This window comes from Centruroides vittatus, unplaced genomic scaffold (assembly GCF_030686945.1).
Source record: "Centruroides vittatus isolate TY-2023 unplaced genomic scaffold, ASM3068694v2 contig_874, whole genome shotgun sequence".
NCBI lineage: Eukaryota > Metazoa > Arthropoda > Arachnida > Scorpiones > Buthidae > Centruroides > Centruroides vittatus.
Genome location: NW_027122566.1, coordinates 701,790 through 724,071, shown reverse-complemented (window position 1 = coordinate 724,071; position 22,282 = coordinate 701,790). Strand labels below are relative to the sequence as shown.

At 35.9% G+C, this 22,282-nt stretch overlaps 1 protein-coding gene across 1 annotated transcript in view; it reads left to right on the top strand.

Moving 5' to 3' along the window:
* LOC136982882 (piezo-type mechanosensitive ion channel component 2-like) overlaps positions 1–22,282 on the top strand; it is a 128,143-nt gene that overhangs the window by 51,083 nt on the left and 54,778 nt on the right. Inside the window, 4 exon segments of the mRNA XM_067279433.1 lie at positions 6,409–6,582; positions 14,583–14,669; positions 19,083–19,283; positions 19,353–19,554. Coding sequence (XP_067135534.1) covers positions 6,409–6,582; positions 14,583–14,669; positions 19,083–19,283; positions 19,353–19,554 — 664 coding nt within the window.

The window sequence follows — 22,282 nt, the reverse complement described above, 5'->3', positions numbered from 1 at the left end:
CTAAGGTGACATCATAAGAAAATTCCACGCGACACGGTACAAACCAAGAAAACCCGATACATACAAAAAGGAAACCGAGAAAATAATTAATAATAATAATAATAACAATAATACATAGTTGCGTAGCACTACATATCTCCCCCCCCAAGCGACTCACTTCCCGTAGTGCAAACTACGGAAATCAATTTTGCGTTCACGTAGGTTATAAGGTTTCTTACGCACCTCAAGGTCAGTGCACTTCTGCACACCACTTGTGTCAACACCTTGCGTGTTAGTGACCACCCCACGTCTCCTCACCAACCGATCATCCAGGACTTCATCATCATCCTCCAGTACAATTCCTCTATCCTCCCTCTTTTTTTTCTTATTACAAATCGGATAGCCATAGCAAGGTTTTAGGCGATCGACATGGACAGTCTCCTGATCCTTCATATTGCAACCCTCCACACGATACGTAGTTGGGTTTATCACCTTGGTGATCCGAAAGGGTCCTTTATAATTATAAGAAAACTTATTCCCTTTAACACCTTTCTTTCTCACCCAAACCCTCTGCCCTTCCGAAAAACTTACTAATGTTCTCCCTTTGCTTCGATAATCCCTTCCTTTCTTGTTGTAATTTCGCGCATGGATACTCGCATTTTCCCGTAATGCACGGAGTTTCGTGACCAGGAATGCCCTACGCTCATCGGTAGACATATCATCAGGCAGGTATTCGATATTAGGGGTACGGGGATCAACACCATACAAGAGGAAGGCAGGTGACTCATTTATGGCAGTGTGGTGCGAATTGTTATAGGCAAAACATGCAGAAGGTATCATTTCATCCCATTCGACTCTCCCATCGTCAGAGGATTTAGTTATCATTTCGACTAACGATCTGTTCACCCGTTCGCACGTGCCATTCGCACAAGGTCGATAAGCGGTAGTAATGTTCCTCCTAATTCCTAACCACTTGCAACAGTCCGAGAATAAAGATGATAGAAAGTTGGTACCTCTATCGGAAATAATTACTTCTGGGGCACCGTACCTACAAACGATTTCATTAAATATTGTATTACTCACAGACCATGCAGTTTGGTCCTTCAAAGGGTGTGCTTCGACGAAACGAGTGAAAATATCTACTATTACAAGGATGAATCGGTTACCGCTGCTCGATGTGCGGATAGGTCCTACTATATCCACAGCAATCTTTTGGAAAGGTGCCTCAGCCGTCTCGTTTTCTTGGAAAGGAGCCTTTCCTTTGTGTACATTATGCCTCTGGCACCTTTCACACGTCTTAATGACACCTTCGACCTTCTCCCTCAAATTCCGAATATAATAGTGTTTCTCAATGTTAATTATAGTTTTTCGCACGCCCCAATGCCCCGACAGATTGTTTTCGTGAACAGCCTTAATCACTTCCCTAGCAAGATCCTCCCCTACGCATAATTGGCTAACATACTTGTCACGGGACTTCAAGAGGCTTCTTCTATACAGGCATTCGCTTATTACTACATACTGGTGCATATAGCTCCCAATATTTCTATTCCCGGGGCTTCTCAGTAAATCCCTTTTTATGGGGCCAAAAGTTTCATCGCGATCCTGTGATAAACCAATCTCGTATCTATTAGGGATTACAGCCCTTGTAGATTCAACATCGAAGTGATGAACCCCGTTAACGTTCCTCGAAAGGAAGTCCGCTACTTTATTGTCAACGCCTTTCACATGTTGGACTTCTATATGGTAGTCCATAATCTCCATTATCCAACGAGTCAGACGCTTGCTCCCATTTTGAATGTTGCTAAGGAACACAAGGGGTTTATGGTCAGAGAGTATTATCGTTTTTTGGCCTAGAATTAAAAATTTGAAGTGTCTTAAGGCTAAAACAATTGCTAGACATTCTTTCTCAATTGTGGAATAATTGATTTCTGCCCCTTGAAATCTCCTACTAAAATAGCCTATCGGAGCCAGTCCCTTTTCGTGCCGTTGTTCGAGCACCGCAGCTGCCGCGTTGTCAGATGCGTCAGTGTGCAAATAGAATGGTCTATCAAAATCCGGGTGAGCTAGAATTGGTGGGCTTGCTATTGCCTCTTTTAACTTTTCAAAACCTCTCTGACATTCTGGGCTCCATAAAAATCTCTTCCCTTTCTTGGTGAGTTCTGTTAATGGAGCAGCGATATCGGAAAACGACGGGATAAAATTCCGAAAAAATCCAACCACACCGAGAAAACTGCGGACCTCTTTTACACTACGAGGTGTTTCCACTTTCTTGATCGACTCAACATTGTTGGGATCAGGTCGCACACCCTCGCTATTAATAATATGTCCTAAATATCTCACCTCCTTTGCTAATATTTGGCATTTACTCGGATTTAATTTTAGGCCCTCATCCCTTAATGTACTAATTACTCGATCGACAAGCTCAAGATGATCCTCCAAACTTTGTGAAAATAATACAATATCATCTTGAAACACAAAGCAGCTATTTCCGACAAATTTTGCTAAGATCTTCGTCATAATGTATTGGAAAAAACCTCCCACTATTCTTCCCACCCTGAGGCATCCTACAAAGTTGGTATTTTCCCCATGGTGTGGAGAACGCAAATATGTGTCTTACCTTGGGATCTAGAGGAATCTGGAAATACCCTGCTTTTAAGTCCAATACCGAGAAATATCTGTTCCCATTAAGTTGGGATAAGATGTCGTCTATTCGAGCCATCGGGAATATTTGGGGTTCTGTTATATCATTAATTTTTCGCAGGTCCAAAGTGATACGAATCTCACCAGAGCTTTTAGGAACAACATGTATAGGAGAGTTCCACTCCGATGAGCTCTCCTCACATATACCTGCTTTTATCAGCTCACTAACTTGCTTCTTAAGGCCAGGTAAGTAACTGTACGGAATTCGGTACTGTCTAACGTTGACCGGACGTTCCGACGTCAGGCTAACAGAGTGCATATGTCTGCTAGTGCCAGATAACTCGGCAATTTCGCTAGCAATAGCGTCCGGATACTTTCTCAAAATATTTATTATTTTCCTCTTAACCGGTTCATCTAGGTGATCCAATCTCCACACCTCTCTTTCTACCTCTGCCACCCCTACCTCACTATTTATATTAATACAAAATCTCCCTTCACGACCTTGCTTATCTGCCTTAACCACTGATTCGATCCCCACCAACAGCCCAGGGTGCTGGCAAATAATGTCCATCCCGATGATCATCTCGTAACCTGCCCTTTCAGGAAACCCAACACTTGGTGTTGTCGTGCATACCTTTTTCCCATCGTGGAAACAGCACTCGATTGCTACGGCCTCATCACTGTTTATGAGTGCTCCCGACATCCCACTAATACATGAATTGTTTGGGACCACCCAATTCCTATTTTCACGCCTGATATATTCAGTCAATTCATTCTTAATTACGGTCCTTTCTGCACCTGTATCTACTAGACCAGCAATTTCACGTCCTAGGATTACACCTCTTACAATCGGTAACCCCCGGTCTGACAAGTGGATCTTTCTGGTCAGTTCTAATTTAACTAACCGGTCATTCGCCTGACCTTTCAAATGACCTCTGACTAGTTTAAACCTCTTCTCTTGTTGCATTTTCTCGAAATATGGCCTATTTCACCACACGTGTAACAACGGCGCTCTTTTCCCCACCTCTCGCGGTTATTGTTCCCCTTCATGTGCTCGAGTAAAGATGCCATGGACTCGGTCAAACTCCTTATTTGAGTCTCCAACTCCTCTACACGCTTACCCAATTGTACTTCCCTTCTCTCCAACCCCCTTTCATGCTCAACATTTGCGCATACCTCACTTATCCCACCTCGTTTGTTGCAGGCCGATTCGATTTCCTCTTCTTCTTCGGCCTTTACTATCGCCTCATCCAAGGTGTCCGGCCGCCTCTGCATCACCTGCCTCCTAATCTCCGCTAGTAGTCCTTTTATAAAGCATTCCTTAACAGCATTGTCGCGAAGCGTCGCTAAATTAGAATTGCGCGTCACCGCTCGTGAAAACAACGACTTAATCCTAATCCCGTATTCGCAAACCCTCTCCCCTCTTCTCTGGGAGATCTTTAATACCTGATCAAACGGGTCCTGTTCTTTTTCTTTACGACCAAAGCACTTTATAAGAGCCCTCCTTATTTCATCATAGCTCATGACGCCCTGGTCCCTTAAATCGAAAAATAAAGACAAGGGCTCACCTTTTAGGCGGGCTTGAACTACGGTGACCTTCACAGTCTCATCCCAGCTTGCCAACGACGCGACGTTCTCGACGGTTTGGAAAAACCTACTCACATCTAAAATATCTCCGGGCAGGTTCGAAAAACATGGGATCATGCCCATAAATCCCGTTACAATAGGCACATTGCCCAATTCCCCTGCCCCTGAAGATCCGCTGGTAATTTGTTCATCCATAGTTTACCGAAACCTTTTGGTTTTACAATAATATAATTTACAATTCCAATGGCTATAATTACAGATATAAGCGGCAGTAGGATGAGGGGTTAATACAAGATGCACGTTTGGTCGGTCCTTTTACAACAAACAACCCGATCAATATCCTGTCGCGGACGCCAATGTTGATTATCCGATGGATCTAAGTCCACGGATGTAATAAGGATGTATGTTAAGGACTCAAGTAATGACCAATTACACGTGCACGAATTTGGCGAAACAACAGTAATTTATTCTAACAGTACAATAACCGCGAGATGCTTCCTAACCCTCAAGTTTACACGATACACGACTTAAAACTAACGAAATTTACAATACTCTATATACATATATACATACACATTTTCCTTCTATACAATAATTGCATATATTAGCCTTCGACGAATCACGGTATTATGTTAAGTAAATGCAACACGATCTCGAGTTCCAAGCGTTCCTTTTCTTTACGTTAATTCACAAAACTAATAGTTCTTTCCGATACCTGAACGTAATTTACGTCACCAGAAGTACGTCCCTCGTTGATACTTCTCAATTACACTACGATGGAAACGGATTGTGCTTCCCGACTGAAAGTGGTCGCCCTTTCTAGACTCCTGTTCTCCCGGTCTAACTCCGACGTCCTTGCTGACCCTTCCTCGGCAACCTTCCTCGACGAATCCAAAAGCAGCCAAAAAGAGTCCTCAATCGTGAGAGTCCCTCAATTTATATTTCCCGCTCTCCGGAAGTCCGCTTCACTTATTGTCCCACTCTGGACCAATCAGAAAGCTTCTCACGTATCCTAAGGTGACATCATAAGAAAATTCCACGCGACACGGTACAAACCAAGAAAACCCGATACATACAAAAAGGAAACCGAGAAAATAATTAATAATAATAATAATAACAATAATACATAGTTGCGTAGCACTACACTCTTTTTGGGATTGATCTAGTATGCCAATCAACCCGATCACATCCGCGTGTTGTGTTGTCGTCGTGCTGGTTAAACAATTCAGACAGGATGATATATATTCCGGGCAGTTGCCGAGTATTTATTTCCACGTCTATGTAAAAAATTTACAACTATATGTTGACTTTGAGACAATGTTTGAGGCGGCGAGGTGAAGATACAACCAAGCAAAAGCATGTCGACCAGAAGAGTGAGGTTAGCCTCTGTCTGATGTCACATAGGTTGGGAAACGGTGGTCAAGCACTGTGTTGCCAACTGCCGCAACACTAATCATAATTTCTGAATGAATAAACAATGAAATTACTATTGAAAGAATTAATATCTAGTTTTTGATGGCCAAATCTAATTTTTTTATGCTTTACTGTATTTTTATTGATACATACTGTTTTCATTTATTTTATCAAAAAATCTTTTAAGTATTTTTTATATAAAAGTCTATTTTATACAGAACAGATACTTTAATTTTCAAATTTAAATGCAAAATAATTTATAATAAGTTTTGTGAAAAATATCTGATATTCCAGAGTATATGATTTTATAATTTGTTGTTCTCCACATGTGACGTAATTAGTTAAATTTGACAGCGAAGTAAAAAGCTTAATAATTGGAAAAATAATATACAACATTCATGCACAATATATCAATAAAACAAAAATGAGCAAATTATTATTATTATGTAAAGAATAAAAAATGATTTTGTTATATATTTTTTTTATTGGAAAGAATACATTAAATAGATTCAATAAAACTAATTTTAATAATTTTAAACTTTTTTGGCTATCTAAGCAGTTATCATCAGGATTGAACATGCAATAGAATAGTTTTCTTATATGCAATAGAAAAAACTATTCTATTGCATGTTCGATTCTGATCATGGTTGCTTAGATAGCCGAAAACGTTAAAAAAATAAAAAAAATTTTGCTAGAACAGGCTGGAATTCTCTTAAATTTACATTTACTCCAGTTAAGAAGTTTATTATTAAATTTTAAACTGTAATAAAAATTAATTTTTATTTACAGGTATGTGCTAGTCATTTTATCTTTGTAATTTTAGTTGTCATAGCTTTACCTATAAGACCTATTCAGTTACTTATTTCTCATTTTTGTGCAATTTGGACATCTATTTTATTACTTTCTAAAATGATTTACCAATTAAAATTTATAGATGAAAATGAAACAAATGTAAATTGTTCTGTAAGTATCTAATTTCTTGTTTTAAATATATCTCTAAATAATAATTGTTTTTTGTATTATTACAAACAAAATTATTTATTAAACCAGCTTATGTAATGCTTTTATTTTTATTTAAACCCTTAAAAGTTGAGATATTATCAAATGATTTTTTTGTATATTTTAAATTGTCTCATCTTTAAAGTACTTTGATTTATTCATAAATATGCAAATATTCTTTTAAGTTAAATATTTTTATTTTTTTCATTTACAGAATTATATTTAATTATCATCACTGTATTTTATGAATAATATAGAGAAAATAAAAATAGGCTGTTAATTATGTTTAAAAAAATATTTGTTTTTAGTTTTGTTTTCACTTTGAGAGAGATTTCTTATATATCTTTGAACTATTAATTTACATAACATTATAATAATATCATCAAATTAAAATATATTTTCTGATAAAGTAGTAAATATTTTAAATTTATTGACATTTTTATTTATTTTTGTAAATAGAGAATTTTTAATATATTTTTGAGATTCCCTTACTGTTTTCTAATAGTTTTGACATATGTGACAGGATTAATATTTCCAAGGTTACAATATTCTGAATATTGATATCCTAGTTTTATATTATTAGATATGAATATTATATATGTATGTACAGTACATATGAATTTTTTAACATAAATGCTATCATTATTTAGAAAAGAAATTATTTGTCTAAATGTAAATAACCAGTGATGCACTTAGGATTAATCTTTGGGAGCTGAGCTGAATAGATTAAAAAAACCTTTTAAGGTGGAAATTTTATTGAAATTGCATTATGTGATTACTAATTCATAAATAGGATAGGAATAGAAGACACAACACAATACAAAAAAAAATTAATTTTAATTAGGAAAAGGTTTTAGGAAAATCTCAGTGTTTGTTTTCTTTTTTCTTTGGAGAATACAAGGACTTTTTGGCCCCCTTTTTATACACCATTGTACATTGTAAATAATAAACCAGAAGAAACTAAATAGAATTATTTATATTAGAGAGAAAATGTTGCTAATTATGTACTTAAGACTTCTCTGTAAAAACTAAATAAAATTTATAGCATTCATCAGGTTTTCTTCTATAACATTTTGTAACCTGTAATACTGAGAATGCTTTTTTAAGTATGGTTGAGTTTGATGATCTTATATTTCTAATTAAGAACTAAGATTATGTTACCAAGATATTCTTTAAAATAAAATAAATCAAAACAATTGACTTCAGTGATGAGCAATCTTTTCTGGCTGCAGGCTGTAAATGAACTTAATGCAGGCTTTAGCCTGCTAAATACCAACGTGCTCCTATGCTGCTATATTATTTTAGTACAGTATGCTAACTACTAAAATGATATCTGCTAATGTTATGCAAACTAGTAATAAATAGTTCAATCTCGTTTTTTCACTAGTCAAATTTAGATTGAATTTTTTTTTATCACGAATATTAGCTTAGAGTTGCCTAATGGCATATGGCATAGACAGAAAACAGTAAATAAATTTATATTGCTAAAGTACTGGAGGGCTGCATATCAGGATCTTATAGGCTACAGATGGAGCTCATGAATGCTTTAATTTATTAAAGATATAATAAACAATTTAGTATATTTCATTATTATTTGGTTCTTATCTTAATCAAGATTATATTATTTTGATATTTTTCAGAATGTAATTCTATGATTTTTTTTTTTTTGATATACTGATGTTATTAATTATATCCTTGTCAGGCAGATAAAAATTATTATTATTTCATATATGCAATAATGAATATATATGCTTGTATGTATGCAGAATTTACATGTAAAATGTAAGAAAATGAATGCAAATTTCATGGTTACTTTTTTGCAATTCCAAATCAATTTTTCTAATGTATAATGAATAAACTTCAATTTCTTATAACTTAATTTAAGTATTATTAATTCTCTGACACTTTTGGACAACTAAGCCCATTTAGGAGAAACATTTTTTAGTTTAGCATGAAAATGTAAATGAAGCTATGGATGCTTTGTAGAGAAGTTAGGCTACAATTTGTTTGTTTATTTACTTTGAATGTTGTTAAAAATAATATTTAAAATAGTTCTAAACTATTTTGTCTTATTAGAAGAGAATTATAAAATAATTTGCTAGTAGAAAATTAATTGAAATTAAAAACTGATATGGAAGCTTTTTAAATACAGCAAAAGTAATAAAATTGCTTTTAATGATTGAAGAACAATATTGATGTAATATATGCATAGATATAGGGACAATACATTTGGCTACATCAAATTTAGTCTTTAATTTAATTTAGTCATTTAGTCTTTAGTTTGATTACTTTAATTATTTTATGATTTTAATTACTGGCATCAAGTTTAGTCTTAAGTTTGGTGCCAGTAATTGTAATTTGTTAGTTGTTTTATACCATTTACTTCATTTGATTTCATGATAAATAATTTAACAAATGATCTGTATAATTAAGTTATCTTCAATGTTTTACTCCAAATTTTCAATATTTTTATTTCAAAATTTTTGAATAAAACGTTGAGAATCAAATAGTTTATTGAAATTAGTTGATAGTTTGAACAATTTAAATAAAAAATGGACTTAAAATTTTATTTATTACTTGATAAGTCAGGAAATGAATTAATCTAAAGAATTCCAAGCAAACTAAAACTAACACTACTTGCCTTTTATCTAATATTATTTAATATTAATTAACTCTCAATTGTAGATTTTTCTGATCTTTTTTCATATTAAAAAATAAATTTTAATGTATAGTTTCCTTTAATATAAGAAATTTCAAGAATCAATGCTATCTCCAACCTATTGACCAGAGTAAAATTTGTTCTAAAATTTGCTAATGCTTTCGTCACCCCTTCTGGCACTTCCTCAGGCATTCGTTAAAAGACCTAATTTTACGTTGACACACAATTTTGTGATGTTCGTTATGATACGTACTGGATCCCGCGAGCAGGAAGGTACAAAAAAAAGGCTTTGATTACAAAAATAGCACAAAGTATTATTTATTCACAACGAAACGGTTCTTTTTTTTTACACGATCCCAACTTTATCTCACTTACTTAGTCAAGATACACAGGCGTTGACCAATTCTTTTTATCTAACCAACAAACAAGACTTCGTGGTACGTGACAAATATACGCGGGTCGATATATTTTTACTCTAACTTAAAAACTAAACTTACATCTATCTTATAACTAAAATAAAAAATGAAAAAAATGGAAATTAAGAATAAAGGACAGAGAGAAAGATTAGAAAATACCCGGGATTTTTTTTTGAATCGATGAATCTTGGAGTAAGACACCTTCTCCGATTCTTTTCTCCTTTATACTCTTTTGACTCCTCTGTTGCCGTAGACCTTATCTTTTAACTTGTCTCGATGTTCTACTTATATGTTCGCTGTTCTCCACTTCTTTCTCGGATCCTTTAGCACCTTGCAGTCTCTCGTATTCTTTTGTTTCTTTCCTTTTTTCACTCTCGAGCACTGCCTTCCTCGTGCTTCTTCTTTCGGATCCCACACAAGAAATGGTCTCTCTTCAGCCGTTTTACCCTCAGGCTCCACACTCTTCTTTTGTTTTCCCACGTTCTCGGAACTGGTCGTCTTACCCCCATGGGAGAAGGATTAAGAAAACGTTCTAGGAAGAATTTTAGAACAAAGAAACAGGAAAGACTTAAAACTAATCCAATAAAAATACGAACATATGTACAAAATTATACAAAAAAAAACATGGCCGACGGCCACATATGTCCCCCCTCATGAGTTAAACACCATGGTGTAACTTATGGTAGTTTATCCGCTTTCCCCGCAAATTATAGCGGGATTGTGGCTCTACGTCCCCCTCGGTCATATTCCTATTCCCTATCTCATTATCCTCATTTCTTCTCACTTGGGGTACAGATGTATCAGGTGCTGCATTCCTCAGGTGAGCCCATATCCTTAGATGGTCATCCGCCTCTTCATCCTCCATGCTATTTAATTCGCCCTGTGTATCTTCCTTCCGGCGTGAACGCCAAACACTCCTCTGTTCTCTATAGATTGGGGAGTAGCAATTCTTGATGCGATCTGTATGAACTATCAATTTGTCTTTCTTCCTGTTGCCTGCCAACTCCACCGTAACAGGCCCCAACACACGGGTGATTCTGTAAGGCCCCAGATACTTAGGTGAGAACTTCCCCACACCTTTCCTCTTTCCCTTACGCAGAAGCCACACCCTTTGGCCCTCTTTCCATGTCTCGCACTTTCTACCTCTATTTATTCTCCACCTATTTCTTTGATTACGCTGCCTACCTAGGTTATATGCAGCTTCTCTTATCGCATTTAATTTATTTATAAACCTCCACCCCTGATTCCTATCATAATCATCAACTGGGCTCTCGCTTGGAAACGCGCCAGGAAAACGAGGGTCAATGCCGTACAACAAGAAAGCAGGAGACTCATTCGTTGCCGAGTGAGTGGAATTATTATATGCGAACAGAGCCTGATTTACAAACTCATCCCAACTATGCTCATCCCCCTCCGATATGCGTGCGATGATTCCACATATAGTTTTATTGAAGCGCTCGCAAACGGAGTTGGAGCACGGACGGTAGGCAGTTGTTATGTTGCGCTTAATCAAGAGCGCGTCACACACCTCTTTGAAAAGGCTCGATGTAAAATTTGCCCCCCTATCAGACACGATTACATCAGGACAACCATAACGGCATATCAGGTTTTCGAATATGGCCTCAGCTATGATTTGGGCCGATTGACTGGGGATAGGTATAGCTTCGGCATAGCGTGTAAAAATGTCAATAATCGTGAGGATATACCTATTGCCTTTACGGGATATCGGGAGTGGGCCGATGATATCGATTGCAACTTTCTGAAGGGGAACTTCCGCAGTTTCCGTTTCCTGAAATGGGGCCCGCCCCCTATGCAGATTATGCCTTTGGCACGTTTCACATCCTCTGATTATACGCTTAATGCGACTCTTTATGTCCCTGATGTAATAATACTTATCAACCAAGTCATGCGTCTTCTCGGCACCAAGATGCCCTGACAGTGGAGAGCTGTGGATCGACCAAATTACACGATCAGCCACTTCCTTCCCCACACACACACGTGCTCTATTTCCGAGGCCCATCCTTCCCGGCTTCACGTGCATCAACACATCATCTTCCAGCCTGAATTCCGGCTGAATGCCCCCAATCACCTCGCATTGCTCCCGCCTTTGCGACTCCTGATTACTACGCATACGTCTAAGGAACTCGTCCTTAGATTGGGATTCGACTACCTCTTCCCAAAGTTTCCGATTTTCTACTATAGCACTGCACACCGCTCTACTACGTTCCTCCTGATTACAATTCATGCGTGATAACGCATCTGCAACTTCATTATGTCGGCCCTTCACGTGAGTTATCTTTATGTTATAATCAGCTAACTCCGTCGACCACCTCATGAGCCTTTTGTTGTGATTATTCATATTTGTCATGAAAATTAACGGTTTATGATCGGTATGCAGTTCTATGGGGTGACCTAAAACCAGCGGTTTAAAATGTCGCAATGACAGCACCATCGCCAAGCACTCCTTTTCGACGGTTGAATAATTTTCTTCCGTACTACTGAACCGTCGACTGAAGTATCCCACTGGGCAGAAACCTTTTTCTTTCATTTGCCCCAACACCGCACCGACGCATTTCTCTGACGCGTCCGTATATAGGTGAAATGGGGAACTAAAATCGGGATGACATAAAAGAGGGGGTTTAGAAAGTATGTTCTTAAACTTTTCAAAGCTATCTTGGCATGCCGCATCCCAGGCAAATTTTTTGTTCTTCCTTGTAAGGTTTGTAAGGGGCAGTGCGAGGTCGGAAAATCTGGGTATGAAACTCCTAAAATAACCAATCATACCCAAGAAGCTCCGTACACCCTTTGTATTAATCGGCGGCTTTACTTCGCGAATTGCCTTCACGTTATCATTATCCGGGAGTATCCCCTTTTGATTAATAATATGACCGAGATATTTGACCTCCCCCACAATAAAACGACTTTTTGTAGGGTGTAGTTTAAGGTTTTTGCTGTGAAGGGTTCCTACGACTTCGTTTAATAAAGTTAAATGGTCGTTCAATGACTTTGAAAATAAAACATCATCATCCTGGAATATATAACAGTTGATCCCACGAAACGAGCTAATACTCTAGACATTACTGCCTGAAAGAAAGGGTCTACAGCTATTTGAAAATATCCGGACTTTAGGTCCAGGACTGAGAAATATTTGCTTCCGTGGAACTTACTCAAAATCTCGTCCACACGGGAGATTGGAAATTCCTGGGGGGCAGTAAGGTCATTTACGCGTCTTAAATCCAGGGTCATGCGGATTTCCCCACTTTGCTTCTCAACGATATGAATGGGCGAGTTCCACGCCGAGGAGCTCTCCTCTATAATACCTGCTCTTAGATACGATTTTGTTGTTGTCTTTCATAGCACGGGCAAGCAAAGTTCTAGTGCGGACCGAAAAATCTGCTACCGACTCATTGCCCCCTTGCTTTAGGGTTAGTAATTGATCTACGACATCCCTATCGCCAGCTCCTCTTTTACCAAAGCACTTTATTAGATCCCTTTTTATCTCACAGTATGACCCAGGATACTGTTCTAATAAACACATGAAGGTGGTTAGTGGCTCTCCTTTAAGCCTTGATTGCAGAACAGCTACCTTAACCTTGTCGTCCCAACCTGCGAGACGCGCGATATTTTCAATTGTCTGAAAGAATTGTTTTACATTTACCACATCATTTTGCGATCCGGAAAACATAGGAATCATCCCAAGGAATCCTGTTACCACTACCGGTGGGTTGGGGCCTACTCCTTCCCCTGAACCCGAGCCTCCGACTGGGCTATTCGTGGTCATTATAATATATATATACAAAACAGTTACACGGAAATATAACAATATTTTACCCGTCAAAAATAAAACTTACATATGATCAAACGCCTTTTTATTTTATCGTTGGGATCCTATCGCGGACGCCAATGTGATGTTCGTTATGATACGTACTGGATCCCGCGAGCAGGAAGGTACAAAAAAAAGGCTTTGATTACAAAAATAGCACAAAGTATTATTTATTCACAACGAAACGGTTCTTTTTTTTTACACGATCCCAACTTTATCTCACTTACTTAGTCAAGATACACAGTCGTTGACCAATTCTTTTTATCTAACCAACAAACAAGACTTCGTGGTACGTGACAAATATACGCGGGTCGATATATTTTTACTCTAACTTAAAAACTAAACTTACATCTATCTTATAACTAAAATAAAAAATGAAAAAAATGGAAATTAAGAATAAAGGACAGAGAGAAAGATTAGAAAATACCCGGGATTTTTTTTTGAATCGATGAATCTTGGAGTAAGACACCTTCTCCGATTCTTTTCTCCTTTATACTCTTTTGACTCCTCTGTTGCCGTAGACCTTATCTTTTAACTTGTCTCGATGTTCTACTTATATGTTCGCTGTTCTCCACTTCTTTCTCGGATCCTTTAGCACCTTGCAGTCTCTCGTATTCTTTTGTTTCTTTCCTTTTTTCACTCTCGAGCACTGACTTCCTCGTGCTTCTTCTTTCGGATCCCACACAAGAAATGTCTCTCTTCAGCCGTTTTACCCTCAGGCTCCACACTCTTCTTTTGTTTTCCCACGTTCTCGGAACTGGTCGTCTTACCCCCATGGGAGAAGGATTAAGAAAACGTTCTAGGAAGAATTTTAGAACAAAGAAACAGGAAAGACTTAAAACTAATCCAATAAAAATACGAACATATGTACAAAATTATACAAAAAAAAACATGGCCGACGGCCACATTTTACATTGGTCAATAGGTTGGAGATAGTGTTGATTTATCATCCCTGTGTATCAGAAGGATTAGAAAGTATATTAATTTCAAGAATATTTTATTATCTAAAATATAGGTATCTTATATAGTTAGTTACATTTAATTCTTTTTATTTTTATATTCAAAGAATGCAACTGGAACTGAAAATATTATAATGAATGATATGAAATGGATTGGATTTCAGAAGACAAGCAATATTATTGTATATTGCAAAGTAAATGTTTTTTTTTTTTGTTTAATTCTAATAATTTAAGAGATGTAAAAGATGAAGTATAGTAAGTTGTTTTACTATCAGTAACTTTTCGTCCGATGGAGAATTTTTCTATAATTAAAATAAAGACCAAATCTGCCCAAAGAGGGATCACCATTTATTTTGTGTTCCAAGACAAACACTTTTCGGCGACTGACCTTCCTTTTTAGGTTACTTGTCGCCGGAAGGTTATTAAAAAGTCCTTTTAAAACACACAAACACTTCCAATTAAAATTACAAAATTTTAAAAAAGGAACTGGTGACATAAATCAGGCATCTTTCTTACATCCATCTTGCCTTTTTTGGGGTATCTTGGCTGCTTTTATCCACTGGGAACAGGCGCTGGAAAATGTAGATTAGACAGCTGACCCCTGGCGACGACATTTGTAGAGTTTCATCAGTAAATTTTCGTCCGATGGAGAATTTTTCTATAATTAAAATAAAGACCAAATCTGCCCAAAGAGGGATCACCATTTATTTTGTGTTCCAAGACAAACACTTTTCGGCGACTGACCTTCCTTTTTAGGTTACTTGTCGCCGGAAGGTTATTAAAAAGTCCTTTTAAAACACACAAACACTTCCAATTAAAATTACAAAATTTTAAAAAAGGAACTGGTGACATAAATCAGGCATCTTTCTTACATCCATCTTGCCTTTTTTGGGGTATCTTGGCTGCTTTTATCCACTGGGAACAGGCGCTGGAAAATGTAGATTAGACAGCTGACCCCTGGCGACGACATTTGTAGAGTTTCATCAGTAAATTTTCGTCCGATGGAGAATTTTTCTATAATTAAAATAAAGACCAAATCTGCCCAAAGAGGGATCACCATTTATTTTGTGTTCCAAGACAAACACTTTTCGGCGACTGACCTTCCTTTTTAGGTTACTTGTCGCCGGAAGGTTATTAAAAAGTCCTTTTAAAACACACAAACACTTCCAATTAAAATTACAAAATTTTAAAAAAGGAACTGGTGACATAAATCAGACATCTTTCTTACATCCATCTTGCCTTTTTTGGGGTATCTTGGCTGCTTTTATCCACTGGGAACAGGCGCTGGAAAATGTAGATTAGACAGCTGACCCCTGGCGACGACATTTGTAGAGTTTCATCAGTAAATTTTCGTCCGATGGAGAATTTTTCTATAATTAAAATAAAGACCAAATCTGCCCAAAGAGGGATCACCATTTATTTTGTGTTCCAAGACAAACACTTTTCGGCGACTGACCTTCCTATGTTTGTTTTACTATGTTATGCTTGATCTTTTTTTCATGTCTCTAATAGTGTTTAATGTCATTAGTTTTTCTTTAAATTCAATACATTCTGTATTATCATAGCAGTTACTTGATGAATATCATAATGCTTCATTATATCTAGTTTCTAATTTTATATCCCAAACTTTCTAGTACATTTTCTTCTAATTTCAGAAACACTCCAACTTGCTGAATACTTAAGGTTGTTATTAATTTAATAGAGAAATTTATATTAATAATAATACATCACATCCACACATGCTAATTTATGCGACCGGAGGGTCGGCACCTCTTTGATGCCCTGTCAGGAATGCAGGAATGACACCAGTGTGTCCTGATTGACATGGAAGCCATGATGGCAAATCAGTTTGGATTAGAAAGTAGGTCACGTGAGCAGCTGCATGAGTGAGGCAGCAAGTAGGAAGTGACTCATGCAGAGACTAGGTTAACAAAACAAATAACCATTTATTTGTAAAGAAAATGCATTTTATATATTTTGTATTGTTAAATGAGTTATAATAAATCAAGTTAAAATAGGTCTAGATACCTCCATGTTTCTCAAGAAAAAAAGAGAGGGTTTACATGAGGTTTACTCACGTGGTGATAAATACCTGTAGTTGAAGGATCTGGTTGTAGACTTGATGCCAGAGAGGATTCGGTCTGTTCCTTGGGAAGGTTGAATAAATGCAAAGGTTGGCATGTTAGAACACTTCTGGATAAGATGTATTCCAGGAGTAGATTTAAAGTCAATGAAATCTAGAATTATTTAGGGTTTGATAATGAAGTTATTTTGATTCGGAGGCTCAAATGTTTCGGGTCCAAATCAATAGGGTAATTTGTTTCAGAGCACAGATTATCGATTGAGGAACTGGTGACGACTATCATTAGGGACTAGGTGGCGACTTCTTGTCTCGGGCAGAATTGGGTGATGACTGCTTCTTTCAGTTGTCAATTACAATATTCAAATCGGTAATGCACGGCCAGGAGGTCAAGGGATCACGGGAAAGCGTCGCTTTCGCTGTCAAGAAAATGTAAATAGAGATGTTCTCGGGTAGTAGATGACACCAATTATTGAGTAGGTATAACGAAATTGACAACTGATTTTCATTACAGTTTGGATTCTCACTGTTAAATTTTTTCCTATCATTACCTATGTGTGTAGCAATGATTTGTTATATGTACTTTGTATTCTTTGTATGTTTATTTTTTCTAATGAATAAACAGCCTTGGAGTGATGTCTCTATGAAGCCCATCATTTTATGGTTCAGTGTGACTTTGAAATGGACCAAAGTAGTCATGTATGATTTATACTTACTTGTAAGGTAGCCTAGTCTCCCTTTATAAACACATAAGTATGAGTGTTAAAATATATCACTTATCTTAAATTCTAAGACTAGGCAGCTTATGTAACACCTAGCCATCAGAGGAGGAAAGCTGGAATTTTTCTTGGACCCAGGGAAAACTTAGGACTCCTTAGTGATTCTTATCTTTATAAATTATTGTTATTTTTCTTCTTCTTCTCCATGTGCCATATCAGGTCACCCTGATGTCAGTGAACACTCGGCACAGGTTAGTACGAATTAGTTGGCATGCCAAGTGATGTCCTGGGGAAGTTAGTACCAGAGTGGTTCCATTTCCTTCTCTGAATACGCGATTTATGTGGGGGAGAAATGCGTTCTGGGAGATCTTTTAAGGGTAACTGGCCCTATTCAGGCATTACAGAGGTGGAGAAAACTCAGAAAACTCCATGTGGCCAGCCCATCCAGACAAGGCGCGAACCCACAATTGAACTCCCAGTGTTCAGGGACAGAACCACTTAGCCACTAGTGGGCCTTTGTTATTTCTACTAACAGAAAATAAAAACTCTAAGTGTTGTGTCCATAACATAAATAATTATATACGTTAACAAGTAATCAACTTTATTATAATAGAAATGTAACTGTGTGATAATACAACGTAACGTTGTGCCTCCAGGTCTAAGTGCTACTACAGCTAACACACGACTGACCGAAGACAAAGGAACACGACAAAGATCAGAGGTGCGGGGTTGCCTAACTAGGTCAAGGGGCAATTTGGTTTGGGTTATCCCTTGGAGGTTTACATACATGACACTAAGTCTGCTTGTAGTGTTCATTATGAGAGAGATATATTATATGTTAGTTAGTTAACACATGTCTTGTATGTTAATAAATGTGACTCTCTCTTGCTTTCCCTTATACAACCTGAGACATTATCTATTGTATAAGAGAGAGCAAAAGAAAGTCAAAGAGTTTCCCATAAGACAATAAAAAGAGAACTTACTATATAATAATTTTGAAACGTTATATATTATTATTATTATATACAGTCAAACCTGTTTTTGTGCGGTCTTTTTCTGTGCGATTTTTATTTGTGCGATTTGTTTTGTGCAATTTTTTTTTGTGCGGTATATGAAAATTTCAATCAAATTGGAACATAATTGACTCCTGTAGAATTTTTAAAATCTCTATTGGTTGTTTTCTACGACATCAGCAGGTTTTTTCATTTTTTATTCAGTAAAATTTTTTTCTCATATGTTTATTTCGGTCCCCTCTTATTTTAATAGCATAAAAACCATAAATACTATGTTATATTTGAACAGATGCGGTAAGTTAGCTCCCCTCCAGCTTTAGACTGCAGGTGTGAAATTTCACGCCTTGTTAAATGAAATAACACTTCCTGCAGCTATATTTATCAAATAAAATCATTATTTAACGATTATTTTTAACTTTTTAATGTTAGATTGGTATTTAAGTGGAAATAATTAATTAATATAAAAATTAAAATTCTTAGAGGATTTTTTTCCCCATTAGGTGTTGCAGAAAAAGGCCCAAGGAGTTAAAAAAGCAATTTCTAGTTATTTCGTACGGTTTCGAGTTATTTTCTATGTGAGACTTTTTTTTATGCAGTCCCTATTCACCGCATAAAAAAAATATTTTTTTAATTGTGTTGCGAAAACTATTTTTCATAGTCACTCGTGAAGTTTTGCGCGATTTTTTCTTATGCATTTTCTTTTATGCGGTCCCTATCCCCCGCATAAAAACAAGTTTGACTATATTTCAAAACTACACATTTAGTGAGATATTGTATATATATTTATATTTTTAGGGTTACATTGGACTTCTTTTTGTTCTTACATTTCAAGCAATCATAACAAATCGTCAGAAAGTAATAAGACATCAAAATAAACTACTAGAACCAAAAACAGGTATTCTGTTTCCTGAAATTTCTCGAAAAGAAGCAGATGAAGGCATTATTCAATGTATTAAATATCTTTTTAATTATTTCTTTTATAAAACTGGTGTTGAGGTAAAAAATTAATTCAATAAGTATTATATTTAAATGTGTGAAATTTATTTAAAACTATAAAATCTTTAGTTTTGTTTTATCATCATGGTATGCTGTATTGGGATTAGACCAGATATATTTTCTATAATATCGGCTCTTTGGTTATATTTACTATTTTTGCTTCGTCGAGAAACTCTTGCTAAAATATGGCCTTTTTACATAGCATATCTATGCTTTTTACTTCCACTTCAATATATGCTTTGTCTTGGTATTCCTCCAAGTTTTTGCTTTGGTAAGTTATTAAATTTTATATTGTTTTTCTGCTTTGATTAATTGAAAAGGACAATATTTAAATGTGTAATTAAAAATTATAGCTAAATATGTCTGTTATATCTCCTAAAATTTCATCATAAATAGTATTCAAAAATCATCTAAACTTGTATCATTAACATAATAAAAGTTATATTAAAAGTTTTTATTTCTGTAAATACTTTCATTTACCTCTTTTAAATAGGAACCTTCTACTAATGTTTATACTACTTAATAACAATCTTGCAGCTCATTCTGTGTTACTTTCTTGAGTGCAGTCATTTTGTAAGGATGTACAGCATTTGTTGTCATTGCCTGATACTGAGTTTGTCAGGATGCTGAACAGAAGAAGGGTTTGTGGGTATAAACCACATTTGTGTATGCCAAAGGACTCAGAATCAAAGACACCTTTACAAATTTCCCATTTATTGATACTAAAATTAGTCACTTACATAACCAGATCTTCTTCCAGCTACCTTGGTTGTTTGTCCCCTGAAGTTGTTCCTGGTTTTTAGATCTATAGTTCATAAGTCCTGTATAAGTTCAGATGATGTCAGGTCTAGAATGAAGTTGTTGATAATGTGGACAAGAAGGTCACTTAATCCAGTGATTGTCAGATATGTCAGTCTTGCAAAAACTTACCATGGTGACTTTTGAGATTTTAGGTGATGAAGTCATGCAGAAGTTAACTGATTGATGCAGCGAATTAACAGAGTTAAATAGATTGACAAAATGCAATTTGGAAGAAATGGGCAGAGAAGTGCACCATGCCTTGGGATGCAGGTTTTTATACAATTTACTCACAAACCAAACAGTTCATTGGTTCTGAATCTTCCTCTGTCTTAACCAATTAGTTCCTTTTTTTGTATCAAGGTAGAACTAGACTCGATCAGGGCATGAGAAAGGTTGAGCTGTGATGTTAACCCAACACTGCATCTCAATCTCTGACCACCGACCACCAACCACTGGATATTTAAACAAATCTTGAAACTTTTGCTCATATTTTGATAGGTCTTGTTTTCTTTCTTGTCTGTTAAGAATTTCTATTAAATGTTTCACAATATTTGTAGTAAATGAAATATTTTATGGCATTTTGAGCTTGCCATTATTTTGTCATATTTATGAGCACTGAAGCCAAAGTAACATCTTTCTGATCTGACACATGAACTCAGGTCGTTCGAGACTTACATTGATATGTTTTTTATCTTCATGTCATGTTTATTTTACAAAATTGCTTTCTTGAGTGGAAAGCTTTTAAACATAATTTAATGCAGTGTTCAGACCTCATTCAGAACCTCACAATTTCATCAGTTTTTACCTCTTCTTCTGATTTGAATCTACAACTCTTCAGAACAGCTTTCATTTTGTCAAAGATATGAAAGTTTGTGGGAGAAAATCCAGTGAGTAAAGCAATGAAGTGCAGATTTCTGATGTTTTGATGATGATGATGATAGATATTCACTAATTAGAGAGCATAATTTACTATAATAAAAATGCTTTGTGCATTGTTGTCATGGATCCAGCTGTTTGCTTGGCAGAGGTTATGCCATTTTTATCTTACTACATCATGGAGGCAACTCTAAATGTCAATGTAGGACTTATTGTTAATGAGTCTACTAGAGGAAGCAAATTTGTTATGTACCAAGCCTTTCACATTGAAAAGAGACTCCCTCCTATTGGACCTGTTCAGACAGAATTTTTAGCCTTGAGGCAAGTTTATAATCCATTTCCATTAAATGTTGCAGTTCTGCTGAGATGCATTGAATGTCATTGAACAATGTTTCATTACAGTTCAGCAGCTCATAGTGTATTTGAAAATTGTGAATCTATTGTAGTCCAATTTGATAGTTGCTTACATATGATATAAATATCTTTACTCCATGATGTAGACATATATTTAAAGTTAGATGCTATTTGCTTTTTTGCTAAATTTAGAGAAATATCTACAACATCTATCACAAATAAATTGAATATAATAAAATTATTTATTATACATTTTTATATACTTAATTTTTATCTGTTACTTCAGGAAACAAACCACTTCCAATTTTTCTTCATATCTTGTAAGGTTTTTATTTTTTACACTCACTTATTCCAAATTTTATATATGAAATGATTTTTTTTACAGCATTTGTTGTACATTTTATCATTTATGGCTCAATAACTTCTATTTTACATTTATATGAGATGAGCAAATTAACCATGTGCATCAAATACAGAACACGTGAGACCATTCACAATTCTATTGGTTCTTGACCAAATTTGATCAAGAACTGAACTTTCCATTAGACCATTATGAGGTCTGGCTGGCATCAAGCCAATGGTACTCAGTGGAACCTAAATGTTGACACTACAGATGCTGTAATGTAATGGAACATCATCAATAGATGTGAGAAGAACAGAACATTGATGACTAAAAACTGGCCTTTAGTGAAGAGGTTAATTTCCATGTCAATGAGAGATACAGTATTTGTTCTGTGGGCTTTATAAAATGATCAGGTTTCATTGCCAGTAATTATTCTGTTTAGGATATCTGGATCTTTATCAAATATATTAATCAGTTCTCTGTCAATGAATGCACAGTCATTATATTGCTCATCTTTTAACATTTTTGGAACAATGAGAGAACAAGGACAATGAATTTTAAAGTTGTCATAAAGAGTAGCATGCAGGGAGCTATGTGACAATCCTAAAATGCCAACCAGGTTGTT